This window comes from Mustelus asterias, unplaced genomic scaffold (genome assembly GCF_964213995.1).
Source record: "Mustelus asterias unplaced genomic scaffold, sMusAst1.hap1.1 HAP1_SCAFFOLD_2221, whole genome shotgun sequence".
Lineage (NCBI taxonomy): Eukaryota > Metazoa > Chordata > Chondrichthyes > Carcharhiniformes > Triakidae > Mustelus > Mustelus asterias.
Window position 1 is genome coordinate 17916 of NW_027592166.1, and position 25125 is coordinate 43040.

General features: G+C 53.1%; 1 protein-coding gene across 1 annotated transcript in view; it reads left to right on the forward strand.

Moving 5' to 3' along the window:
- Positions 1 to 25125, forward strand: part of LOC144489473 (receptor-interacting serine/threonine-protein kinase 3-like) — a gene marked incomplete at both ends in the record, with an annotated part of 40282 nt that overhangs the window by 9338 nt on the left and 5819 nt on the right. Inside the window, 4 exons of the mRNA XM_078207335.1 lie at positions 11077 to 11159; positions 15143 to 15230; positions 18680 to 18762; positions 22874 to 22934. Coding sequence (XP_078063461.1) covers positions 11077 to 11159; positions 15143 to 15230; positions 18680 to 18762; positions 22874 to 22934 — 315 coding nt within the window. The remainder of the gene's footprint in view (positions 1 to 11076; positions 11160 to 15142; positions 15231 to 18679; positions 18763 to 22873; positions 22935 to 25125) is intronic.

Below are 25125 nucleotides of genomic sequence, written 5' to 3' on the forward strand. Positions count from 1 at the left end.
CATCAAACACTCCCAGGACAGGTACAGCACGGAGTGAGATACAGAGTAAAGCTCCCTCTACACTGTCCCTCATCAAACACTCCCAGGACAGGTACAGCACGGGGTTAGATACAGAGTAAAGCTCCCTCTACACTGTCCCTCATCAAACACTCCCAGGACAGGTACAGCACGGGGTTAGATACAGAGTAAAGCTCCCTCTACACTGTCCCCCATCAAACACTCCCAGGACAGGTACAGCACGGGGTTAGATACAGAGTAAAGCTCCCTCGACACTGTCCCCCATCAAACACTCCCAGAACAGGTACAGCATGGGGTTAGATACAGGGTAAAGCTCCCTCTACACTGTCCCCCATCAAACACTCCCAGGACAGGTACAGCACGGGGTTAGATACAGAGTAAAGCTCCCTCTACACTGTCCCCCATCAAACACTCCCAGGACAGGTACAGCACGGGGTGAGATACAGAGTAAAGCTCCCTCTACATTGTCCCCCTTCAAACACTCCCAGGACAGGTACAGCACAGGGTTAGATACAGAGTAAAGCTCCCTCTACACTGTCCCCCATCAAACACTCCCAGGACAGGTACAGCACGGGGTTAGATACAGAGTAAAGCTCCCTCTACACTGTCCCCATCAAACACTCCCAGGACAGGTACAGCACGGGGTTAGATACAGAGTAAAGCTCCCTCTACACTGTCCCCCATCAAACACTCCCAGGACAGGTACAGCACGGGGTTAGATACAGAGTAAAGCTCCCTCTACACTGTCCCCCATCAAACACTCCCAGGACAGGTACAGCACGGGGTTAGATACAGAGTAAAGCTCCCTCTACACTGTCCCCCATCAAACACTCCCAGGACAGGTACAGCACGGGGTTAGATACAGAGTAAAGCTCCCTCTACACTGTCCCCCATCAAACACTCCCAGGACAGGTACAGCACGGGGTTAGATACAGAGTAAAGCTCCCTCTACACTGTCCCCCATCAAACACTCCCAGGACAGGTACAGCACGGGGTTAGATACAGAGTAAAGCTCCCTCTACACTGTCCCCCATCAAACATTCCCAGGACAGTACAGCACGGGGTGAGATATAGAGTAAAGCTCCCTCTACACTGTCCCCATCAAACACTCCCAGGACAGGTACAGCACGGGGTTAGTTACTGAGTAAAGCTCCCTCTACACTGTCCCCCATCAAACACTCCCAGGACAGGTACAGCACGGGGTTAGATACAGAGTAAAGCTCCCTCTACACTGTCCCCATCAAACACTCCCAGGACAGGTACAGAACGGGGTTAGATACAGAGTAAAGTTCCCTCTACACTGTCCCCCATCAAACACTCCCAGGACAGGTACAGCACGGGGTTAGATACAGAGTAAAGCTCCCTCTACACTGTCCCCATCAAACACTCCCAGGGCAGGTACAGCACGGGGTTAGATACAGAGTAAAGCTCGCTCTACACTGTCCCCCATCAAACACTCCCAGGACAGGCACAGCACGGGGTTAGATACAGAGTAAAGCTCCCTCTACACTGTCCCCCATCAAACACTCCCAGGACAGGTACAGCACGGGGTTAGATACAGAGTAAAGCTCCCTCTACACTGTCCCCCATCAAACACTCCCAGGACAGGTACAGCACGGAGTGAGATACAGAGTAAAGCTCCCTCTACACTGTCCCCCATCAAACACTCCCAGGACAGGTACAGCACGGGGTTAGATACAGAGTAAAGCTCCCTCGACACTGTCCCCCATCAAACACTCCCAGAACAGGTACAGCACGGTGTTAGATACAGGGTAAAGCTCCCTCTACACTGTCCCCCATCAAACATTCCCAGGACAGTACAGCACGGGGTTAGATACAGAGTAAAGCTCCCTCTACACTGTCCCCATCAAACACTCCCAGGACAGGTACAGCACGGGGTTAGTTACTGAGTAAAGCTCCCTCTACACTGTCCCCCATCAAACACTCCCAGGACAGGTACAGCACGGGGTTAGATACAGAGTAAAGCTCCCTCTACACTGTCCCCATCAAACACTCCCAGGACAGGTACAGAACGGGGTTAGATACAGAGTAAAGCTCCCTCTACACTGTCCCCCATCAAACACTCCCAGGACAGGCACAGCACGGGGTTAGATACAGAGTAAAGCTCCCTCTACACTGTCCCCCATCAAACACTCCCAGGACAGGTACAGCACGGGGTTAGATACAGAGTAAAGCTCCCTCTACACTGTCCCCCATCAAACACTCCCAGGACAGGTACAGCACGGAGTGAGATACAGAGTAAAGCTCCCTCTACACTGTCCCTCATCAAACACTCCCAGGACAGGTACAGCACGGGGTTAGATACAGAGTAAAGCTCCCTCTACACTGTCCCTCATCAAACACTCCCAGGACAGGTACAGCACGGGGTTAGATACAGAGTAAAGCTCCCTCTACACTGTCCCCCATCAAACACTCCCAGGACAGGTACAGCACGGGGTTAGATACAGAGTAAAGCTCCCTCGACACTGTCCCCCATCAAACACTCCCAGAACAGGTACAGCACGGGGTTAGATACAGGGTAAAGCTCCCTCTACACTGTCCCCCATCAAACACTCCCAGGACAGGTACAGCACGGGGTTAGATACAGAGTAAAGCTCCCTCTACACTGTCCCCCATCAAACACTCCCAGGACAGGTACAGCACGGGGTGAGATACAGAGTAAAGCTCCCTCTACATTGTCCCCCTTCAAACACTCCCAGGACAGGTACAGCACAGGGTTAGATACAGAGTAAAGCTCCCTCTACACTGTCCCCCATCAAACACTCCCAGGACAGGTACAGCACGGGGTTAGATACAGAGTAAAGCTCCCTCTACACTGTCCCCATCAAACACTCCCAGGACAGGTACAGCACGGGGTTAGATACAGAGTAAAGCTCCCTCTACACTGTCCCCCATCAAACACTCCCAGGACAGGTACAGCACGGGGTTAGATACAGAGTAAAGCTCCCTCTACACTGTCCCCATCAAACACTCCCAGGACAGGTACAGCACAGGGTTAGATACAGAGTCAAGCTCCCTCTACACTGTCCCCATCAAACACTCCCAGGACAGGTGCTGCACGGGGTTAGATACAGAGTAAAGCTCCCTCTACACTGTCCCCATCAAACACTCCCAGGACAGGTACAGCACGGGGTTAGATACAGAGTAAAGCTCCCTCTACACTGTCCCCCATCAAACACTCCCAGGACAGGTACAGCACGGGGTTAGATACAGAGTAAAGCTCCCTCTACACTGTCCCCCATCAAACACTCCCAGGACAGGTACAGCACGGGGTTAGATACAGAGTAAAGCTCCCTCTACACTGTCCCCCATCAAACACTCCCAGGACAGGTACAGCACGGGGTTAGATACAGAGTAAAGCTCCCTCTACACTGTCCCCATCAAACACTCCCAGGACAGGTTCAGCACGGCGTTAGATACAGAGTAAAGCTCCCTCTACACTGTCCCCCATCAAACACTCCCAGGACAGGTACAGCACGGGGTTAGATACAGAGTAAAGCTCCCTCTACACTGCCCCCCATCAAACACTCCCAGGACAGGTACAGCACGGGGTTAGATACAGAGTAAAGCTCCCTCTACACTGACCCCCATCAAACACTCCCAGGACAGGTACAGCACGGGGTTAGATACAGAGTAAAGCTCCCTCTACACTGTCCCCCATCAAACACTCCCAGGACAGGTACAGCACAGTGTTAGATACAGAGTAAAGCTCCCTCTACACTGTCCCCCATCAAACACTCCCAGGACAGGTACAGCACGGGGTTAGATACAGAGTAAAGCTCCCTCTACACTGTCCCCATCAAACACTCCCAGGGCAGGTACAGCACGGGGTTAGATACAGAGTAAAGCTCCCTCTACACTGTCCCCCATCAAACACTCCCAGGACAGGTACAGCACGGGGTTAGATACAGAGTAAAGCTCCCTCTACACTGTCCCCCATCAAACACTCCCAGGACAGGGACAGTACGGGGTTCGATACAGAGTAAAGCTCCCTCTACACTGTCCCCATCAAACACTCCCAGGACAGGTACAGCACGGGGTTAGATACAGAGTAAAGCTCCCTCTACACTGTCCCCATCAAACACTCCCAGGACAGGTACAGCACGGGGTTAGATACAGAGTAAACCTCCCTCTACACTGTCCCCCATCAAACACTCCCAGGACAGGTACAGCACGGGGTTAGATACAGAGTAAAGCTCCCTCTACACTGTCCCCCATCAAACACTCCCAGGACAGGTACAGCACGGGGTTAGATACAGAGTAAAGCTCCCTCTACACTGTCCCCCATCAAACACTCCCAGGACAGGGACAGTACGGGCTTAGATACAGAGTAAAGCTCCCTCTGCACTGTCCCCATCAAACACTCCCAGGACAGGTACAGCACGGGGTTAGATACAGAGTAAAGCTCCCTCTACACTGTCCCCATCAAACACTCCCAGGACAGGTACAGCACGGGGTTAGATACAGAGTAAATCTCCCTCTACACGGTCCCCCATCAAACACTCCCAGGACAGGTACAGCACGGGGTTAGATACAGAGTAAAGCTCCCTCTACACTGTCCCCATCAAACACTCCCAGGACAGGTACAGCACGGGGTTAGATACAGAGTAAAGCTCCCTCTACACTGTCCCCCATCAAACACTCCCAGGACAGGTACAGCACGGGGTTAGATACAGAGTAAAGCTCCCTCTACACTGTCCCCCATCAAACACTCCCAGGACAGGGACAGTACGGGCTTAGATACAGAGTAAAGCTCCCTCTACACTGTCCCCATCAAACACTCCCAGGACAGGTACAGCACGGGGTTAGATACAGAGTAAAGCTCCCTCTACACTGTCCCCATCAAACACTCCCAGGACAGGTACAGCACGGGGTTAGATACAGAGTAAATCTCCCTCTACACGGTCCCCCATCAAACACTCCCAGGACAGGTACAGCACGGGGTTAGATACAGAGTAAAGCTCCCTCTACACTGTCCCCATCAAACACTCCCAGGACAGGTACAGCACGGGGTTAGATACAGAGTAAAGCTCCCTCTACACTGTCCCCCATCAAACACTCCCAGGACAGGTACAGCACGGGGTTAGATACAGAGTAAATCTCCCTCTACACGGTCCCCCATCAAACACTCCCAGGACAGGTACAGCACGGGGTTAGATACAGAGTAAAGCTCCCTCTACACTGTCCCCATCAAACACTCCCAGGACAGGTACAGCACGGGGCTAGATACAGAGTAAAGCTCCCTCTACACTGTCCCCATCAAACACTCCCAGGACAGGTACAGCACGGGGTTAGATACAGAGTAAAGCTCCCTCTACACTGTCCCCATCAAACACTCCCAGGACAGATACAGCACGGGGTTAGATACAGAGTAAAGCTCCCTCTACACTGTCCCCCATCAAACACTCCCAGGACAGATACAGCACGGGGTTAGTTACAGAGTAAAGCTCCCTCTACACTATCCCCCATCAAACACTCCCAGGACAGGAACAGCACGGGGTTAGATACAGAGTAAAGCTCCCTCTACACTGTCCCCATCAAACACTCCCAGGACAGGTACAGCACGGGGTTAGATACAGGGTAAAGCTCCCTCTACACTGTCCCCCATCAAACACTCCCAGGACAGGTACAGCACGGGGTTAGATACAGGGTAAAGCTCCCTCTACACTGCCCCCATCAAACACTCCCAGGACAGGTACAGCACGGGGTTAGATACAGAGTAAAGCTCCCTCTACACTGTCCCCCAGCAAACACTCCCAGGACAGGTACAGCACGGGGTTAGATACAGGGTAAAGCTCCCTCTACACTGCCCCCATCAAACACTCCCAGGACAGGTACAGCACGGGGTTAGATACAGAGTAAAGCTCCCTCTACACTGTCCCCCATCAAACACTCCCAGGACAGGTACAGCACGGGGTTAGATACAGAGTAAAGCTCCCTCTACACTGTCCCCAGCAAACACTCCCAGGACAGGTACAGCACGGGGTTAGATACAGAGTAAAGCTCCCTCTACACTGTCCCCCATCAAACACTCCCAGGACAGGTACAGCACGGGGTTAGATACAGAGTAAAGCTCCCTCTACACTGTCCCCAGCAAACACTCCCAGGACAGGTACAGCACGGGGTTAGATACAGAGTAAAGCTCCCTCTACACTGTCCCCTATCAAACACTCCCAGGACAGGTACAGCACGGAGTGAGATACAGAGTAAAGCTCCCTCTACACTGTCCCCCATCAAACACTCCCAGGACAGGTACAGCACGGGGTTAGATACAGAGTAAAGCTCCCTCGACACTGTCCCCCATCAAACACTCCCAGAACAGGTACAGCACGGTGTTAGATACAGGGTAAAGCTCCCTCTACACTGTCCCCCATCAAACATTCCCAGGACAGTACAGCACGGGGTTAGATACAGAGTAAAGCTCCCTCTACACTGTCCCCATCAAACACTCCCAGGACAGGTACAGCACGGGGTTAGTTACTGAGTAAAGCTCCCTCTACACTGTCCCCCATCAAACACTCCCAGGACAGGTACAGCACGGGGTTAGATACAGAGTAAAGCTCCCTCTACACTGTCCCCATCAAACACTCCCAGGACAGGTACAGAACGGGGTGAGATACAGAGTAAAGCTCCCTCTACACTGTCCCCCATCAAACACTCCCAGGACAGGTACAGCACGGGGTTAGATACAGAGTAAAGCTCCCTCTAGACTGTCCCCATCAAACACTCCCAGGGCAGGTACAGCACGGGGTTAGATACAGAGTAAAGCTCGCTCTACACTGTCCCCCATCAAACACTCCCAGGACAGGCACAGCACGGGGTTAGATACAGAGTAAAGCTCCCTCTACACTGTCCCCCATCAAACACTCCCAGGACAGGTACAGCACGGGGTTAGATACAGAGTAAAGCTCCCTCTACACTGTCCCCCATCAAACACTCCCAGGACAGGTACAGCACGGAGTGAGATACAGAGTAAAGCTCCCTCTACACTGTCCCTCATCAAACACTCCCAGGACAGGTACAGCACGGGGTTAGATACAGAGTAAAGCTCCCTCTACACTGTCCCTCATCAAACACTCCCAGGACAGGTACAGCACGGGGTTAGATACAGAGTAAAGCTCCCTCTACACTGTCCCCCATCAAACACTCCCAGGACAGGTACAGCACGGGGTTAGATACAGAGTAAAGCTCCCTCGACACTGTCCCCCATCAAACACTCCCAGAACAGGTACAGCACGGGGTTAGATACAGAGTAAAGCTCCCTCTACACTGTCCCCATCAAACACTCCCAGGACAGGTACAGCACGGGGTTAGATACAGAGTAAAGCTCCCTCTACACTGTCCCCCATCAAACACTCCCAGGACAGGTACAGCACGGGGTTAGATACAGAGTAAAGCTCCCTCTACACTGTCCCCCATCAAACACTCCCAGGACAGGTACAGCACGGGGTGAGATACAGAGTAAAGCTCCCTCTACATTGTCCCCCTTCAAACACTCCCAGGACAGGTACAGCACAGGGTTAGATACAGAGTAAAGCTCCCTCTACACTGTCCCCCATCAAACACTCCCAGGACAGGTACAGCACGGGGTTAGATACAGAGTAAAGCTCCCTCTACACTGTCCCCATCAAACACTCCCAGGACAGGTACAGCACGGGGTTAGATACAGAGTAAAGCTCCCTCTACACTGTCCCCCATCAAACACTCCCAGGACAGGTACAGCACGGGGTTAGATACAGAGTAAAGCTCCCTCTACACTGTCCCCATCAAACACTCCCAGGACAGGTACAGCACAGGGTTAGATACAGAGTCAAGCTCCCTCTACACTGTCCCCATCAAACACTCCCAGGACAGGTGCTGCACGGGGTTAGATACAGAGTAAAGCTCCCTCTACACTGTCCCCATCAAACACTCCCAGGACAGGTACAGCACGGGGTTAGATACAGAGTAAAGCTCCCTCTACACTGTCCCCCATCAAACACTCCCAGGACAGGTACAGCACGGGGTTAGATACAGAGTAAAGCTCCCTCTACACTGTCCCCCATCAAACACTCCCAGGACAGGTACAGCACGGGGTTAGATACAGAGTAAAGCTCCCTCTACACTGTCCCCCATCAAACACTCCCAGGACAGGTACAGCACGGGGTTAGATACAGAGTAAAGCTCCCTCTACACTGTCCCCATCAAACACTCCCAGGACAGGTTCAGCACGGCGTTAGATACAGAGTAAAGCTCCCTCTACACTGTCCCCCATCAAACACTCCCAGGACAGGTACAGCACGGGGTTAGATACAGAGTAAAGCTCCCTCTACACTGCCCCCCATCAAACACTCCCAGGACAGGTACAGCACGGGGTTAGATACAGAGTAAAGCTCCCTCTACACTGACCCCCATCAAACACTCCCAGGACAGGTACAGCACGGGGTTAGATACAGAGTAAAGCTCCCTCTACACTGTCCCCCATCAAACACTCCCAGGACAGGTACAGCACGGTGTTAGATACAGAGTAAAGCTCCCTCTACACTGTCCCCCATCAAACACTCCCAGGACAGGTACAGCACGGGGTTAGATACAGAGTAAAGCTCCCTCTACACTGTCCCCATCAAACACTCCCAGGGCAGGTACAGCACGGGGTTAGATACAGAGTAAAGCTCCCTCTACACTGTCCCCCATCAAACACTCCCAGGACAGGTACAGCACGGGGTTAGATACAGAGTAAAGCTCCCTCTACACTGTCCCCCATCAAACACTCCCAGGACAGGGACAGTACGGGGTTCGATACAGAGTAAAGCTCCCTCTACACTGTCCCCATCAAACACTCCCAGGACAGGTACAGCACGGGGTTAGATACAGAGTAAAGCTCCCTCTACACTGTCCCCATCAAACACTCCCAGGACAGGTACAGCACGGGGTTAGATACAGAGTAAACCTCCCTCTACACTGTCCCCCATCAAACACTCCCAGGACAGGTACAGCACGGGGTTAGATACAGAGTAAAGCTCCCTCTACACTGTCCCCCATCAAACACTCCCAGGACAGGTACAGCACGGGGTTAGATACAGAGTAAAGCTCCCTCTACACTGTCCCCCATCAAACACTCCCAGGACAGGGACAGTACGGGCTTAGATACAGAGTAAAGCTCCCTCTACACTGTCCCCATCAAACACTCCCAGGACAGGTACAGCACGGGGTTAGATACAGAGTAAAGCTCCCTCTACACTGTCCCCATCAAACACTCCCAGGACAGGTACAGCACGGGGTTAGATACAGAGTAAATCTCCCTCTACACGGTCCCCCATCAAACACTCCCAGGACAGGTACAGCACGGGGTTAGATACAGAGTAAAGCTCCCTCTACACTGTCCCCATCAAACACTCCCAGGACAGGTACAGCACGGGGTTAGATACAGAGTAAAGCTCCCTCTACACTGTCCCCCATCAAACACTCCCAGGACAGGTACAGCACGGGGTTAGATACAGAGTAAAGCTCCCTCTACACTGTCCCCCATCAAACACTCCCAGGACAGGGACAGTACGGGCTTAGATACAGAGTAAAGCTCCCTCTACACTGTCCCCATCAAACACTCCCAGGACAGGTACAGCACGGGGTTAGATACAGAGTAAAGCTCCCTCTACACTGTCCCCATCAAACACTCCCAGGACAGGTACAGCACGGGGTTAGATACAGAGTAAATCTCCCTCTACACGGTCCCCCATCAAACACTCCCAGGACAGGTACAGCACGGGGTTAGATACAGAGTAAAGCTCCCTCTACACTGTCCCCATCAAACACTCCCAGGACAGGTACAGCACGGGGTTAGATACAGAGTAAAGCTCCCTCTACACTGTCCCCCATCAAACACTCCCAGGACAGGTACAGCACGGGGTTAGATACAGAGTAAATCTCCCTCTACACGGTCCCCCATCAAACACTCCCAGGACAGGTACAGCACGGGGTTAGATACAGAGTAAAGCTCCCTCTACACTGTCCCCATCAAACACTCCCAGGACAGGTACAGCACGGGGCTAGATACAGAGTAAAGCTCCCTCTACACTGTCCCCATCAAACACTCCCAGGACAGGTACAGCACGGGGTTAGATACAGAGTAAAGCTCCCTCTACACTGTCCCCATCAAACACTCCCAGGACAGATACAGCACGGGGTTAGATACAGAGTAAAGCTCCCTCTACACTGTCCCCCATCAAACACTCCCAGGACAGATACAGCACGGGGTTAGTTACAGAGTAAAGCTCCCTCTACACTATCCCCCATCAAACACTCCCAGGACAGGAACAGCACGGGGTTAGATACAGAGTAAAGCTCCCTCTACACTGTCCCCATCAAACACTCCCAGGACAGGTACAGCACGGGGTTAGATACAGGGTAAAGCTCCCTCTACACTATCCCCCATCAAACACTCCCAGGACAGGTACAGCACGGGGTTAGATACAGGGTAAAGCTCCCTCTACACTGCCCCCATCAAACACTCCCAGGACAGGTACAGCACGGGGTTAGATACAGAGTAAAGCTCCCTCTACACTGTCCCCCAGCAAACACTCCCAGGACAGGTACAGCACGGGGTTAGATACAGGGTAAAGCTCCCTCTACACTGCCCCCATCAAACACTCCCAGGACAGGTACAGCACGGGGTTAGATACAGAGTAAAGCTCCCTCTACACTGTCCCCCATCAAACACTCCCAGGACAGGTACAGCACGGGGTTAGATACAGAGTAAAGCTCCCTCTACACTGTCCCCAGCAAACACTCCCAGGACAGGTACAGCACGGGGTTAGATACAGAGTAAAGCTCCCTCTACACTGTCCCCCATCAAACACTCCCAGGACAGGTACAGCACGGGGTTAGATACAGAGTAAAGCTCCCTCTACACTGTCCCCAGCAAACACTCCCAGGACAGGTACAGCACGGGGTTAGATACAGAGTAAAGCTCCCTCTACACTGTCCCCATCAAACACTCCCAGGACAGGTACAGCACGGGGTTAGATCCAGGGTAAAGCTGATTTCCGCTTTTTTTTCCAGTGTGTCGGGACCGTACCGATGAGGTCTTTCGTTATCACAGGGCAGATGTGTGTGATGCCGTCCACAGGGTTGGCAATGTCCTGGTGAGTAGCGACCGGTGAGAGAGCCAGATAGTCTCAGGGCGGCACGGTGGCACAGTGGTTAGCACTGCTGCTTCACAGCTCCAGGGTCCCGGGTTCGATTCCCGGCTCGGGTCACTGTCTGCGTGGAGTTTGCACATTCTCCCCGTGTCTGCGTGGGTTTCCTCCGGGTGCTCCGGTTTCCTCCCACAGTCCAAAGATGTGCGGGTTAGGTTGATTGGCCATGCTAAAAATTGCCCCTTCGAGTCCTGAGATGCGTAGGTTAGAGGGATTAGCGGGTAAATATGTGGGGTTGGGGCCTGGGTGGGATTGTGGTCGGTGCAGACTCGATGGGCCGAATGGCCTCCTTCTGCACTGTAGGGTTCCTATGATTTCTATGAGTCTCCTTCTGCTATCCCAATACGTCAACATCCTGGGGGTTCCCATTGATCAGGAACTGAACCGGATCCAGCCATATGAATACTACCAGAGCAGGTCAGGGCCTGGGAATCCTGCGGGGAGTAACTCACCTCCTGACTCCCCCCCAAAGCCTGCCACCATCTACAAGGCACAAGTCAGGAGTGTGATGGAACACTCTCCACTTGCCGGGATGGGTGCAGCTCCGACAACACTCCAGAAGCTCGACACCGTCCAGGAAAAGGCAGCCCCGCTTTGATGGGCTCCCCATCCACAAACACTCGCTCCCTCCAACACCCACGCACAGTGGCAGCAGTGTGTGTGTGTACCGTCTACAAGATGCACCGCAGCGACTCGCCGAGGCTCCTTCGACAGCACCTTCCAAACCCGCCGCCTCTACCGTCTAGAAGGACGAGGGGGGCAGCAGACACATGGGGAACACCACCACCTGCAAGTTCCCCCCTCCGAGCCCCACTCACCATCCCGACTTGGGAATATACCGGCCGTTCCTTCACTGGGGCTGGAGTCCAAATCCTGGAACTCCCTCCCTAACGGCACTGTGGGGTGTTACCCACACCACACGGGGACTGCAGCGGGTTCGAGAAGGGGCGGCTCACCCACCACCTTCTCGAGGGGCAATTAGGAACGGGCAATAAATGCTGGCCAGCGATGCCCATGTCCCATGAATGAATATAGGGCAGCACTGCTGCCTCACAGCTCCAGGGGCACGGGTTCGATTCCCGGCTCGGGTCACTGTCTGTGTGGGAGTTTGCACATTCTCCTCGTGTCTGCGTGGGTTTCCTCCGGGTGCTCCGGTTTCCTCCCACAGTCCAGAGATGTGCGGGTTAGGTTGATTGGCCAATGCTAAAATTGCCCCTTAGTGTCAGGGGGATCAGCAGGGGAAATGTGTGGGGTTACGGGGTTTATTGATGTCAGTGCAGACTTGATGAGACAACCGGCCTCCTTCTGCCCTGTAAGGATTCTATGATTCTTCGATGCTTCTAAATAAGGAGACCAACTTGATCAGAGGATTGGATAGGGTGGACAGTGAGAGCCTTTGTCCTCGGATGGTGTTGGCTAGCACGAGGGGACATAGCTTTAAATTGAAGGGTGAGAGATATAGGACAGATGTTAGAGGTAGGTTCTTTACTCAGAGAGGGCGTGGAATGCCCTGCCTGCAGCTGTAGTGGACTCGCCAACATTAAGAGCATTCAAATGGTTATTGGATAAACATATGGATGATATTGGAATAGTGTAGATTAGAGAGGCTTTAGATTGGTTCCACTGGTCGGCGCAACATCGAGGGCCGAAGGGCCTGTACTGGGCTGTAATGTTCTATGTTCTAACTCTGGACACAATACTCCAGATGTGGTCACACTGTCACCCTATACAATTGCAGCCACACTTCCTGAGTGTGTATCTCCCCGGGGTTGGGGGGAGTGTGTTGGGGGGGGACACTGGGTAAAGGGGAGTGTGTATCTCCCCGGGATTGGGGGAGTGTGTTGGGGGGGGACACTGGGTAAAGGGGAGTGTGTATCTCCCCGGGATTGGGGGGGAGTGTGTTGGGGGACACTGGGTAAAGGGGAGTGTGTATCTCCCCGGGATTGGGGGAGTGTGTTGGGGGGGACAGTGGGTAAAGGGGGGTGTGTATCTCCCCGGGATTGGGGGAGTGTGTTGGGGGGGACACTGGGTAAAGGGGAGTGTGTATCTCCCCGGGGTTGGGGGGAGTGTGTTGGGGGGGGACACTGGGTAAAGGGGAGTGTGTATCTCCCCGGGATTGGGGGGGAGTGTGTTGGGGGACACTGGGTAAAGGGGAGTGTGTATCTCCCCGGGATTGGGGGAGTGTGTTGGGGGGGACACTGGGTAAAGGGGAAGTGTATCTCCCCGAGATTGGGGGAGTGTGTTGAGGGGGACACTGGGTAAAGGGGAGTGTGTATCTCCCCGGGATTGGGGGGAGTGTTGGGGGGGACACTGGGTAAAGGGGAGTGTGTATCTCCCCGAGATGGGGGGGAGTGTTGGGGGGGACACTGGGTAAAGGGGAGTGTGTATCTCCCCGGGTTGGGGGGAGTGTGTTGGGGGGGACACTGGGTAAAGGGGAGTGTGTATCTCCCCGGGATTGGGGGAGTGTGTTGGGGGGGACACTGGGTAAAGGGGAGTGTGTATCTCCCCGGGATTGGGGGAGTGTGTTGGGGGGGACACTGGGTAAAGGGGAGTGTGTATCTCCCCGGGATTGGGGGAGTGTGTTGGGGGTGGGACACTGGGTAAAGGGGGGTGTGTATCTCCCCGGGATGGGAGGGGGAGTGTGTTGGGGGTGGGACACTGGGTAAAGGGGAGTGTGTATCTCCCCGGGATGGGAGGGGGAGTGTGTTGGGGGTGGGACACTGGGTAAAGGGGGGTGTGGATCTCCCCGGGATGCCGGGGTAGTGTTGGGGGGGGGTCGCTGGGTAAAGGGGGGTGTGTATCTCCCCGGGATGGGAGGGGGAGTGTGTTGGGGGTGGGACACTGGGTAAAGGGGGGTGTGTATCTCCCCGAGAGTGGGGGAGTGTGTTGGGGGGGACACTGGGTAAAGGGGAGTGTGTATCTCCCCGGGTTGGGGGGAGTGTGTTGGGGGGTGCACTGGGTAAAGGGGAGTGTGTATCTCCCCGGGATGGGGGGAGTGTTGGGGGGGACACTGGGTAAAGGGGAGTGTGTATCTCCCCGGGATTGGGGGGAGTGTGTTGAGGGGGACACTGGGTAAAGGGGAGTGTGTATCTCCCCGGGATGGCGGGGTAGTGTTGGGGGGGGGGTCGCTGGGTAAAGGGGGGTGTGTATCTCCCCGGGATGGGAGGGGAAGTGTGTTGGGGGTGGGACACTGGGTAAAGGGGGGTGTGTATCTCCCCGGGATGGCGGGGTAGTGTTGGGGGGGGGTCGCTGGGTAAAGGGGGGTGTGTATCTCCCCGGGATTGGGGGGAGTGTGTTGAGGGGGACACTGGGTAAAGGGGAGTGTGTAACTCCCCGGGATGGGAGGGGGAGTGTGTTGGGGGTGGGACACTGGGTAAAGGGGGGTGTGTATCTCCCCGGGATGGGAGGGGGAGTGTGTTGGGGGTGGGACACTGGGTAAAGGGGGGTGTGTATCTCCCCGGGATGGCGGGGTAGTGTTGGGGGGGGGGGTCGCTGGGTAAAGGGGGGTGTGTATCTCCCCGGGATGGGAGGGGGAGTGTGTTGGGGGTGGGACACTGGGTAAAGGGGAGTGTGTATCTCCCCGGGATGGGAGGGGGAGTGTGTTGAGGGGGACACTGGGTAAAGGGGAGTGTGTATCTCCCCGGGATGGGAGGGGGAGTGTGTTGGGGGTGGGACACTGGGTAAAGGGGGGTGTGTATCTCCCCGGGATGGGAGGGGGAGTGTGTTGGGGGTGGGACACTGGGTAAAGGGGGGTGTGTATCTCCCCGGGATGCCGGGGTAGTGTTGGGGGGGGGTCGCTGGGTAAAGGGGGGTGTGTATCTCCCCGGGATGGCGGGGTAGTGTTGGGGGGGGGTCGCTGGGTAAAGCAGGTGTGTATCTCCCTGTGGAATTTTGCGCACTGAATTAAGGAGATGACTTTATATTTCCAGCGGAACCAGGATACCAGCGGCAGTGTTGGAGGCTTCTCGGAGAGTATGCGTGACCTGAGCTTGCGTGACAGTGCGACCGACCGCGTTGGTGAGATGACTGAGCCGGCTCTTCCACTGAGATATCAAACTGTTCGACGGAGGGGGTGGGGTAGGGTGCGTGAGGGGGGGAAACAATATGCTGTCATGGGAATGCCACTGGGCTGGTAATCCAGTAGCTCTTTCGATTTTGATTGAAATTATTATTGTCACATGTATAAAATGATGGAATCCCTACAGCGCAGAAAGAAGCCATTCGGCCCATTCAGTTTGCACCTACCACAATCCCCCTAACTCCATGCATTTACCCTGCTAGTCCCCCTGAAACGACGGGGCAATTTAGCACGGCCGATCCACCTAACCTGCACATCTTTGGACACTAAGGGACAATTTAGCACGGCCAATCCACCTAACCCTCACATCTTTGGATACTAAGGGGCAATTTAGCATGGCCAATCCACCCAACCTGCACATCTTTGGACACTAAGGGGCAATTTAGCATGGCCAATCCACCTAACCCTCACATCTTTGGATACTAAGGGGCAATTTAGCATGGCCAATCCACCTAACCTTCACATCTTTGGACACTAAGGGGCAATTTAGCATGGCCAATCCACCTAACCCGCACATCTTTGGACACTAAGGGGCAATTTAGCATGGCCAATCCACCTAACCCGCACATCTTTGGACACTAAGGGGCATTTTAGCATGGCCAATCCACCTAACCTGCACATCTTTGGACACTAAGGGGCAATTTAGCATGGCCAATCCCCCTAACCCACACATCTTTCGACACGAAGGGGCAATTTAGCGTGGCCAATCCAGCTAACCTACACATCTTTGGACACTAAGGGACAATTTAGCATGGCCAATCCACCTAACCTGCACATCTTTGGACACGAAGGGGAAATTTTAGCATGGCCAATCCACCTAACCTGCACATCTTTGGACACTAAGGGACTATTTACCATGGCCAATCCAGCTAACCTACACATCTTTGGACACTAAGGGACAATTTAGCATGGCCAATCCACCTAACCTACACATCTTTGGACACTAAGGGACAATTTAGCACGGCCAATCCACCTAACCTGCACATCTTTGGACACTAAGGGGCAATTTAGCATGGCCAATCCCCCTAACCCACACATCTTTCGACACGAAGGGGCAATTTAGCATGGCCAATCCAGCTAACCTACACATCTTTGGACACTAAGGGACAATTTAGCATGGCCAATCCACCTAACCTGCACATCTTTGGACACGAAGGGGCAATTTTAGCATGGCCAATCCACCTAACCTGCACATCTTTGGACACTAAGGGGCAATTTAGCATGGCCAATCCACCTAACCTACACATCTTTGGACACTAAGGGACAATTTAGCATGGCCAATCCACCTAACCTGCACATCTTTGGACACTAAGGGACAATTTTGCACGGCCAATCCACCTAACCTACACATCATTGGACACTAAGGGACAATTTAGCATGGCCAATCCGCCTAACCTGCACATCTTTTGACTGTGGGTGGAAACCGGAGCACCCGAAGGAAACCCACACAGACACGAGGGGGGGAGAACGTGCAGACTCCACACATACAGTGACCCAAGCTGGGAATCGAACCCAGGATCCTGGCGCTGTGAGGTAGCAGTGCTCAACACTGTGCCACCCTGTCGGTCGGAACAGACTCGATGGGCCGAATGGCCTCCTTCTGTCCTGTAGGGATTCTATGTATTTGTACAGTGAAACATATTGTTTCTTACGCACTATAGAGACAAAACCATACCGTTCATAGAGAAGGAAAGGAGAGAGTGCAGAATGTAGTGTTACAGTCATAGCTGGGGTGTAGAGAAAGATCAACTTAATGTGAGGTAGGTCCATTCAAAAGTCTGACGGCAGCAGGGAAGAAGCTGTTCTTGAGTCGATCGATATGTGTCCTCAGATCTTTGTATCTTTTTCCCAACGGAAGAAGGTGGAAGAGAGAATGTCCGGGGTGTGTGGGGTCCTTGATGATGCTGGCTGCTTTTCCGAGGCAGCGGGAAGTGTAGACAGAGTCAATGGATGGGTGGCTGGTTTGAGTGATGGATTGGGCTACATTCATAACCCTTTGTAGTTCCTTGCGGTCTTGGGCAGAGCAGGAGCCACACCAAGCTGTGATACAACAAGAAAGGATGCTTTCTATGGAACATCTGTAAAAGTTGGTGAGAGTCATAGCGGACATGCCAAATTTCCTTAGTCTCCTGAGAAAGTAGAGGCATTGGTGGGGCTTTCTTAACTATAGCGTCGGCATGGGGGGACCAGGACAGGTTGTTGGTGATCTGGACACCTCTGGCAGGGGTGGGGAAGAACCCGTCTTCAAATCTCAACCTACGGCAGCTAGTGGAATTCAAATCCAAATTGAAATGAAATCTGGAGATTTGGCACTAATCCCAGTAATAATGACCATCAATTGAACCCATCTGGTTCACTAATGTCGCTCATTTCGGGAAGCGAAATCTGCCGTCCTTTTCCGGTCTGCCTTACATGTGACTCCAGACTCATTCCCCACCCCACAGCAACATGGTTGACTCTGAACCACACTCTCCGAAATGTCCAAGCGAACTCGCACATTGAGCTCTCAAACTGTTCAGGGGGGAGGGGGTGGTGCAGAGCGCAAACGCTGTTGTGGTGCTGAAGAGTAATCCAGAGGTTCTGGTGGGGGTGGGAGGGATGAGTCTTCAATCTCAACCCACGGCAACTGGTGGAATTCAAATGCACTTGAGATAAAATCTGGACTATTTGGCACTAATCCCAGTAATAATGACCATCAATTGAACCCATGTGGTTCATTGTGGCCACCCCTTTCGGGAAGTGAAATGTACCATCCTTCTCCGGTCTAGGGGCTACATGTGACTCCAGATTCATGGCAGTAATCCCATGAATGATGATCATCGAGAGAACCCATTGGGTGGCACAGTGGTTAGCACTGCTGCTTCACAGCTCCAGGGACCTGGGTTCGATTACCGGCTCGGATCACTGTCTGTGTGGAGTTTGCACATTCTCCTCGTGTCTGCATGGGTTTCCTCCGGGTGCTCCGGTTTCCTCCCACAGTCCAAAGATGTGCGGGTTAGGTTGATTGGCCAGGTTAAAAATTGCCCTTAGTGTCCTGGGATGTGTAGGTTAGAGGGATTAGTGGGTAAAATATGTAGGGATATGGGGGTAGGGCCTGGGTGGGATTGTGGTCGGTGCAGACTCAATGGGCCGAATGGCTTCTTTCTGTACTGTAGGGTTTCTATGATTTCTATGATCTGGTTCACTAGTATCACCCATTTCGGGAAGGGGAAAACTGACCTGTTTGCTCGATATTTTTCCATGCATTCGCTCTATAGCAAGGACATCCTTCCTCGGATAAGGACACCAGAACTGTGCGCAATACTCCAGCAGTGGCCTCTCCAAAGCCCTGTACAATTGTAATCCTCCTGCTCTGAGATTCCTTAATCCGTGATCTTTGTCTCCACAGGTGAGCTACGCACCGAATACTCCACCAGGCCAGACCCTCCCACGCTCCCGGAGCCGCTCCCATCTCTGGGAACCCGACCGCCGGTCAGTGCGTCGCCATGACAACCAGGCCTCCCCGCAGGCTTCAGGCCTTTGATTTGGCGTCAACCCCAGAGGGGATGCTGCTGTGTCGGAATGGCTGTGGTGGAGGGTTGGGGGGGAGAAGTGTGGAATCAACGCGAAACAAGGCTCAAATCGATTCACCCCCTTGGAAGGCGTGATTAAGGCGTCTGCTTGCCTGGGCGAGCGACAAGGCGGCTGTTTGCCCAGCCCGAGAGGGGAGAAAGACAAAATGGCCGTCACGGTGCATCAACGCTGAGGGGGGGGGGCAAAAAGGCGGGGGGATATTTGGAAATCTATTCGAGTCATAGAGGTTTACAGCACAGAAACAGGCCCTTCGGCCCAACCTGTCCATGCCGCCCTTTTTTTTAACCACAAGGCTTGAGGGATTTGGCCCATATCATGGGATAATGAAGCAGCTATATCATAGAAATCATAGAAACCCTACAGTACAGAAAGAGGCCATTCGGCCCATCGAGTCTGCACCGACCACAATCCCACCCAGGCCCTACCCCCATATCCCTACATATTGTCCCCACTAATCCCTCTAACCTACGCATCTCAGGACACTAAGGGGCAATTTTTAACCTGGCCAATCAACCTAACCCGCACATCTTTGGACTGTGGGAGGAAACCGGAGCACCCGGAGGGAAACCCACGCAGACACGAGGAGAATGTGCAAACTCCACACAGACAGTGACCCAAGCCGGGAATCGAACCCAGGTCCCTGGAGCTGTGAAGCAACAGTGCTAACCACTGTGCTACCATGCCGCCCCATATAAGACCTTCGTCAGACCCCACTTGGAGTACTGTGCTCAGTTCTGGTCGCCTCATTACAGGAAGGATGTGGAAAAGATTGAAAGGGTGCAGAGCAGATTTACAAGGATGTTGCCTGGATTGGTTGGCATGCCTTATGAGGATAGGCTGAGGGAGCTCGGTCTTTTCTCCTTGGAGAGACGTTAGGATGAGAGGAGACCTAATAGAGGTGTATAAGATGTTGAGAGGCATAGATCGGGTGGACTCTCAGAGGCTTTTTCCCAGGGTGGAAATGGCTGCTATGAGAGGACACAGGTTTAAGGTGCTGGGGGGTAGATACAGGGGAGATGTTAGGGGGAAGTTTTTCACACACAGGGTGGTGGGCGAGTGGAATCGGCTGCCGTCAGTGGTGGTGGAGGCGAGCTCAATAGGGTCTTTTAAGAGACTCCTGGATGAGTACATGGGACTTAATAGGATGGAGGGATATAGGGAGGCCTAGAAGGTAGGGATATGTTCGGCACAACTTGTGGGGCCGAAGGGCCTGTTTTGTGCTGTAGTTTTTCGATGTTTCTATATCCCTCAATACCCATCTTAGCCATGTAACTGTCTAAATGCTTTTTAAAAGACAAAACTACTGCCTCTGGCAGCTTGTTCCAGACACTCACCACCCTCTGAGTGAAAGAAATTGCCCCTCTGGACCCTTTTGTATCTCTCCCCTCTCAGCTTAAACCTACGCCCTCTGGTTTTAGACTCCCCCTACCTTTGGGAAAAGATATTGACTATCGAGGTTATTCTTCACTTGCGAGTCATTCTGGAAGGTTCCTGAGAGCAATGGAGCAGGGCCTTGCTGTCTCCGCAACTTGGGGAGGGGTAACACGGCTGCCCTCAACCTCAGGGAAACCCTAAAGCTGGCCAGTTTTCCCCACGGAGGAAGGTCGGGCCCTCATTTTCTTTAGGGAGACTGAACTGTGGTCACTAATCTCTTTTTCCACCCCCCCCCCCCCCCCCACCCCCCCACGCCACACCACCCCGTTCAGAGGCTGACTAGGCCCAGACCTCCCCTCAAGTGTGCGCTTAATCACAGGAAAGTTGACCTCCCAACCACCACCACCCACCCCCCCCGAGGCTGACCAACGAATGCTGGCGGGTCACACACGTGGCATGCCCAATGGGCACATTGGTGGGCAGAATGGCACGGGGAAGGGTTAAAAAAAAAAACATTTCCACACAAATGGTGGCACAGTGGGTTAGCACTGCAGCCTCACAGCACCAGGGACCCCCAGGTTCAATTCCGGCCTCGGGACACTGTCTGTTTGCACATTCTCCCCGGGTCTGCGTGGGTTTCCTCCGGGTGCTCCGGTTCCCTCCCATAATCTGAAATTGGGCGGGTTAGGGGGATTAGCCATAGGACATTGCTCTTTTGTGTCCAAAGATGTGCAGGTTGGGTGGATTGGCCGTGCTAAATTGCCCCTTAGTGTCCAAAGATGCGCAGGTTAGGTGGATTGGCCATGCTAAATTGCCCCTTAGTGTCCAAAGATGTGCAGGTTAGGTGGATTGGCCATGCTAAATTGTCCCTTAGTGTCCAAAGATGCACAGGTTAGGTGGATTGGCCATGCTAAATTGCCCCTTAGTGTCCAAAGATGTGCAGGTTAGGTGGATTGGCCATGCTAAATTGTCCCTTAGTGTCCAAAGATGCACAGGTTAGGTGGATTGGCCATGCTAAATTGTCCCTTAGTGTCCAAAGATGTGCAGGTTAGGTGGATTGGCCATGCTAAATTGTCCCTTAGTGTCCAAAGATGTGCAGGTTAGGTGGATTGGCCATGCTAAATTGCCCCTTAGTGTCCAAAGATGTGTGGGTTAGGTGGATTGGCCATGCTAAATTGCCCCTTAGTGTCCAAAGATGTGCAGGTTAGGTGGATTGGCCATGCTAAATTGCCCCTTAGTGTTCAAAGATGTGCAGGTTAGGAGGATTGGCCATGCTAAATTGTCCCTTAGTGTCCAAAGATGCACAGGTTAGGTGGATTGGCCATGCTAAATTGTCCCTTAGTGTCCAAAGATGCACAGGTTAGGTGGATTGGCCATGCTAAATTGTCCCTTAGTGTCCAAAGATGTGCAGGTTAGGTGGATTGGCCGTGCTAAATTGTCCCTTAGTGTCCAAAGATGTGCAGGTTAGATGGATTGGCCATGCTAAATTGCCCCTTAGTGTCCAAAGATGTGCAGGTTAGGTGGATTGGCCATGCTAACTTGTCCCTTAGTGTCCAAAGAAGTGCAGGTTAGGTCATGGATTAAGAAGGACGTGGAGGTTTTAGAGTGAGTACAGAAAAGGTTTACCAGGATGTTGCCTGGTCTGGAGGGTCTTAGCTATGAGGAGAGCTATAAGGCGGCACGGTAGCACAGTGGTTAGCACTGCTGCTTCACAGCTCCAGGGTCCGAGGTTCGATTCCCGGCTCGGGTCACTGTCTGTGTGGAGTTTGCACATTCTCTTCGTGTCTGCGTGGGTTTCCTCCGGGTGCTCCGGTTTCCTCCCACAGTCCAAAGATGTGCGGGTTAGGTTGATTGGCCAGGTTAAAAATTGCCCCTTAGAATTCTGGGATGCGTAGGTTAGAGGGATTAGCGGGTAAATATGTGGGGGTAGGGGCTTGGATGGGATTGTGGTCGGTGCAGACTCGACGGGCCGAATGGCCTCCTTCTGCACTGTAGGCTTTCTATGTTTTTATGTTTCTATGAGAGATTGGGTAAACTGGGGTTGTTCTCACTGGAAAGACGGAGGATGAGGGGTGACCTAATAGAGGTGTATAAAATTATGAAGGGCATAGATAGGGTGAACGGTGGGAAGCTTTTTCCCAGGTCGGAGGTGACGAACACACGGGGTCACTGGTTCAAGGTGAGGGGGGCGAGGTTCAACACGGATGTCAGGGGGACGTATTTTATACAAAGGGTGGTGGGGGCCTGGAATGCGCTGCCGGGCAAGGTGATTGAGGCAGACACGCTGGGATCGTTTAAGACTTATCGAGATCGCCACATGAACAGACTTGGAATGGAGGGATACAAAAGAATGGTCCAGTTGGGCACATGAGCGGCGCGGGCTTGGAGGGCCGAAGGGCCTGTTCCTGTGCTGTATTGTTCTTTGTTCTTAGGTGGATTGGCCATGGTAAATGCCCCTTAGTGTCAGGGCGATTAGCAGGGTAAATATGTGGGGTTACTGGGATAGGGCCTGGGTGGGATTGTGGTCGGTACAGACTCAATGGGTCAAATCGGCTCCTTCTGCACTGCAGGGATTCTGTGGATCTATGAAAGAATTAGAAAAGGTTGTGAAAGCCTGTATTTACTTTCTTGACAGGCACAAGAGGAGACACCAAATAACCAATCATTAGGACCCAAGTTGTCAACTACCAACTCAGGTAATACAATGGCAGTGGGTCCATTGGGATTGTGTACAGTGGGAGTGAATGGGAAGGGGTTTGGGTCCATTGGGATTGTGTACAGTGGGAGTGAATGGGAAGGGGTTTGGGTCCATTGGGATTGTGTACAGTGGGAGTGAATGGGAAGGGGTTTGGGTCCATTGGGACTGTGTACAGTGGGAGTGAATGGGAAGGGGTTTGGGTCCATTGGGATTGTGTACAGTGGGAGTGAATGGGAAGGGGTTTGGGTCCATTGGGATTGTGTACAGTGGGAGTGAATGGGAAGGGGTTTGGGTCCATTGGGACTGTGTACAGTGGGAGTGAATGGGAAGGGGTTTGGGTCCATTGGGATTGTGTACAGTGGGAGTGAATGGGAAGGGGTTTGGGTCCATTGGGATTGTGTCCAGTGGGAGTGAATGGGAAGGGGTTTGGGTCCATTGGGATTGTGTACAGTGGGAGTGAATGGGAAGGGGTTTGGGTCCATTGGGTTTGTGTACAGTGGGAGTGAATGGGAAGGGGTTTGGGTCCATTGGGATTGTGTACAGTGGGAGTGAGTGGGAAGGGGTTTGGGTCCATTGGGATTGTGTACAGTGGGAGTGAGTGGGAAGGGGTTTGGGTCCATTGGGATTGTGTACAGTGGGAGCAAATGGGAAGGGGTTTGGGTCCATTGGGATTGTGTACAGTGGGAGTGAATGGGAAGGGGTTTGGGTCCATTGGGATTGTGTACAGTGGGAGTGAATGGGAAGGGGTTTGGGTCCATTGGGATTGTGTACAGTGGGAGTGAATGGGAAGGGGTTTGGGTCCATTGGGATTGTGTACAGTGGGAGTGAATGGGAAGGGGTTTGGGTCCATTGGGATTGTGTACAGTGGGAGTGAATGGGAAGGGGTTTGGGTCCATTGGGATTGTGTACAGTGGGAGTGAATGGGAAGGGGTTTGGGACCATTGGGATTGTGTACAGTGGGAGTGAATGGGATGGGGTTTGGGTCCATTGGATTGTGTACAGTGGGAGTGAATGGGAAGGGGTTTGGGTCCATTGGGATTGTGTACAGTGGGAGTGAATGGGAAGGGGTTTGGGACCATTGGGATTGTGTACAGTGGGAGTGAATGGGAAGGGGTTTGGGACCATTGGGATTGTGTACAGTGGGAGTGAATGGGAAGGGGTTTGGGTCCATTGGGATTGTGTGCAGTGGGAGTGAATGGGAAGGGGTTTGGGTCCATTGGGATTGTGTACAGTGGGAGTGAATGGGAAGGGGTTTGGGTCCATTGGGATTGTGTACAGTGGGAGTGAATGGGAAGGGGTTTGGGTCCATTGGGATTGTGTACAGTGGGAGTGAATGGGAAGGGGTTTGGGTCCATTGGGATTGTGTACAGTGGGAGTGAATGGGATGGGGTTTGGGACCATTGGGATTGTGTACAGTGGGAGTGAATGGGATGGGGTTTGGGTCCATTGGGATTGTGTACAGTGGGAGTGAATGGGAAGGGGTTTGGGTCCATTGGGATTGTGTACAGTGGGAGTGAATGGGAAGGGGTTTGGGTCCATTGGGATTGTGTACAGTGGGAGTGAATGGGAAGGGGTTTGGGTCCATTGGGATTGTGTACAGTGGGAGTGAATGGGAAGGTGTTTGGGTCCATTGGGATTGTGTACAGTGGGAGTGAATGGGAAGGGGTTGGGGTCCATTGGGATTGTGTACAGTGGGAGTGAATGGGAAGGGGATTGGGCCCATTGGGATTGTGTACAGTGGGAGTGAATGGGAAGAGGATTGGGTCCATTGGGATTGTGTACAGTGGGAGTGAATGGGAAGGGGATTGGGTCCATTGGGATTGTGTACAGTGGGAGTGAATGGGAAGGGGTTTGGGTCCATTGGGATTGTGTACAGTGGGAGTGAATGGGAAGGGGTTTGGGTCCATTGGGATTGTGTACAGTGGGAGTGAATGGGAAGGGGTTTGGGTCCATTGGGATTGTGTACAGTGGGAGTGAATGGGAAGGGGTTTGGGTCCATTGGGATTGTGTACAATGGGAGTGAATGGGAAGGAGTTTGGGTCCATTGGGATTGTGTACAGTGGGAGTGAATGGGAAGGGGTTTGGGTCCATTGGGATTGTGTACAGTGGGAGTGAATGGGAAGGGGTTTGGGTCCATTGGGATTGTGTACAATGGGAGTGAATGGGAAGGGGTTTGGGTCCATTGGGAT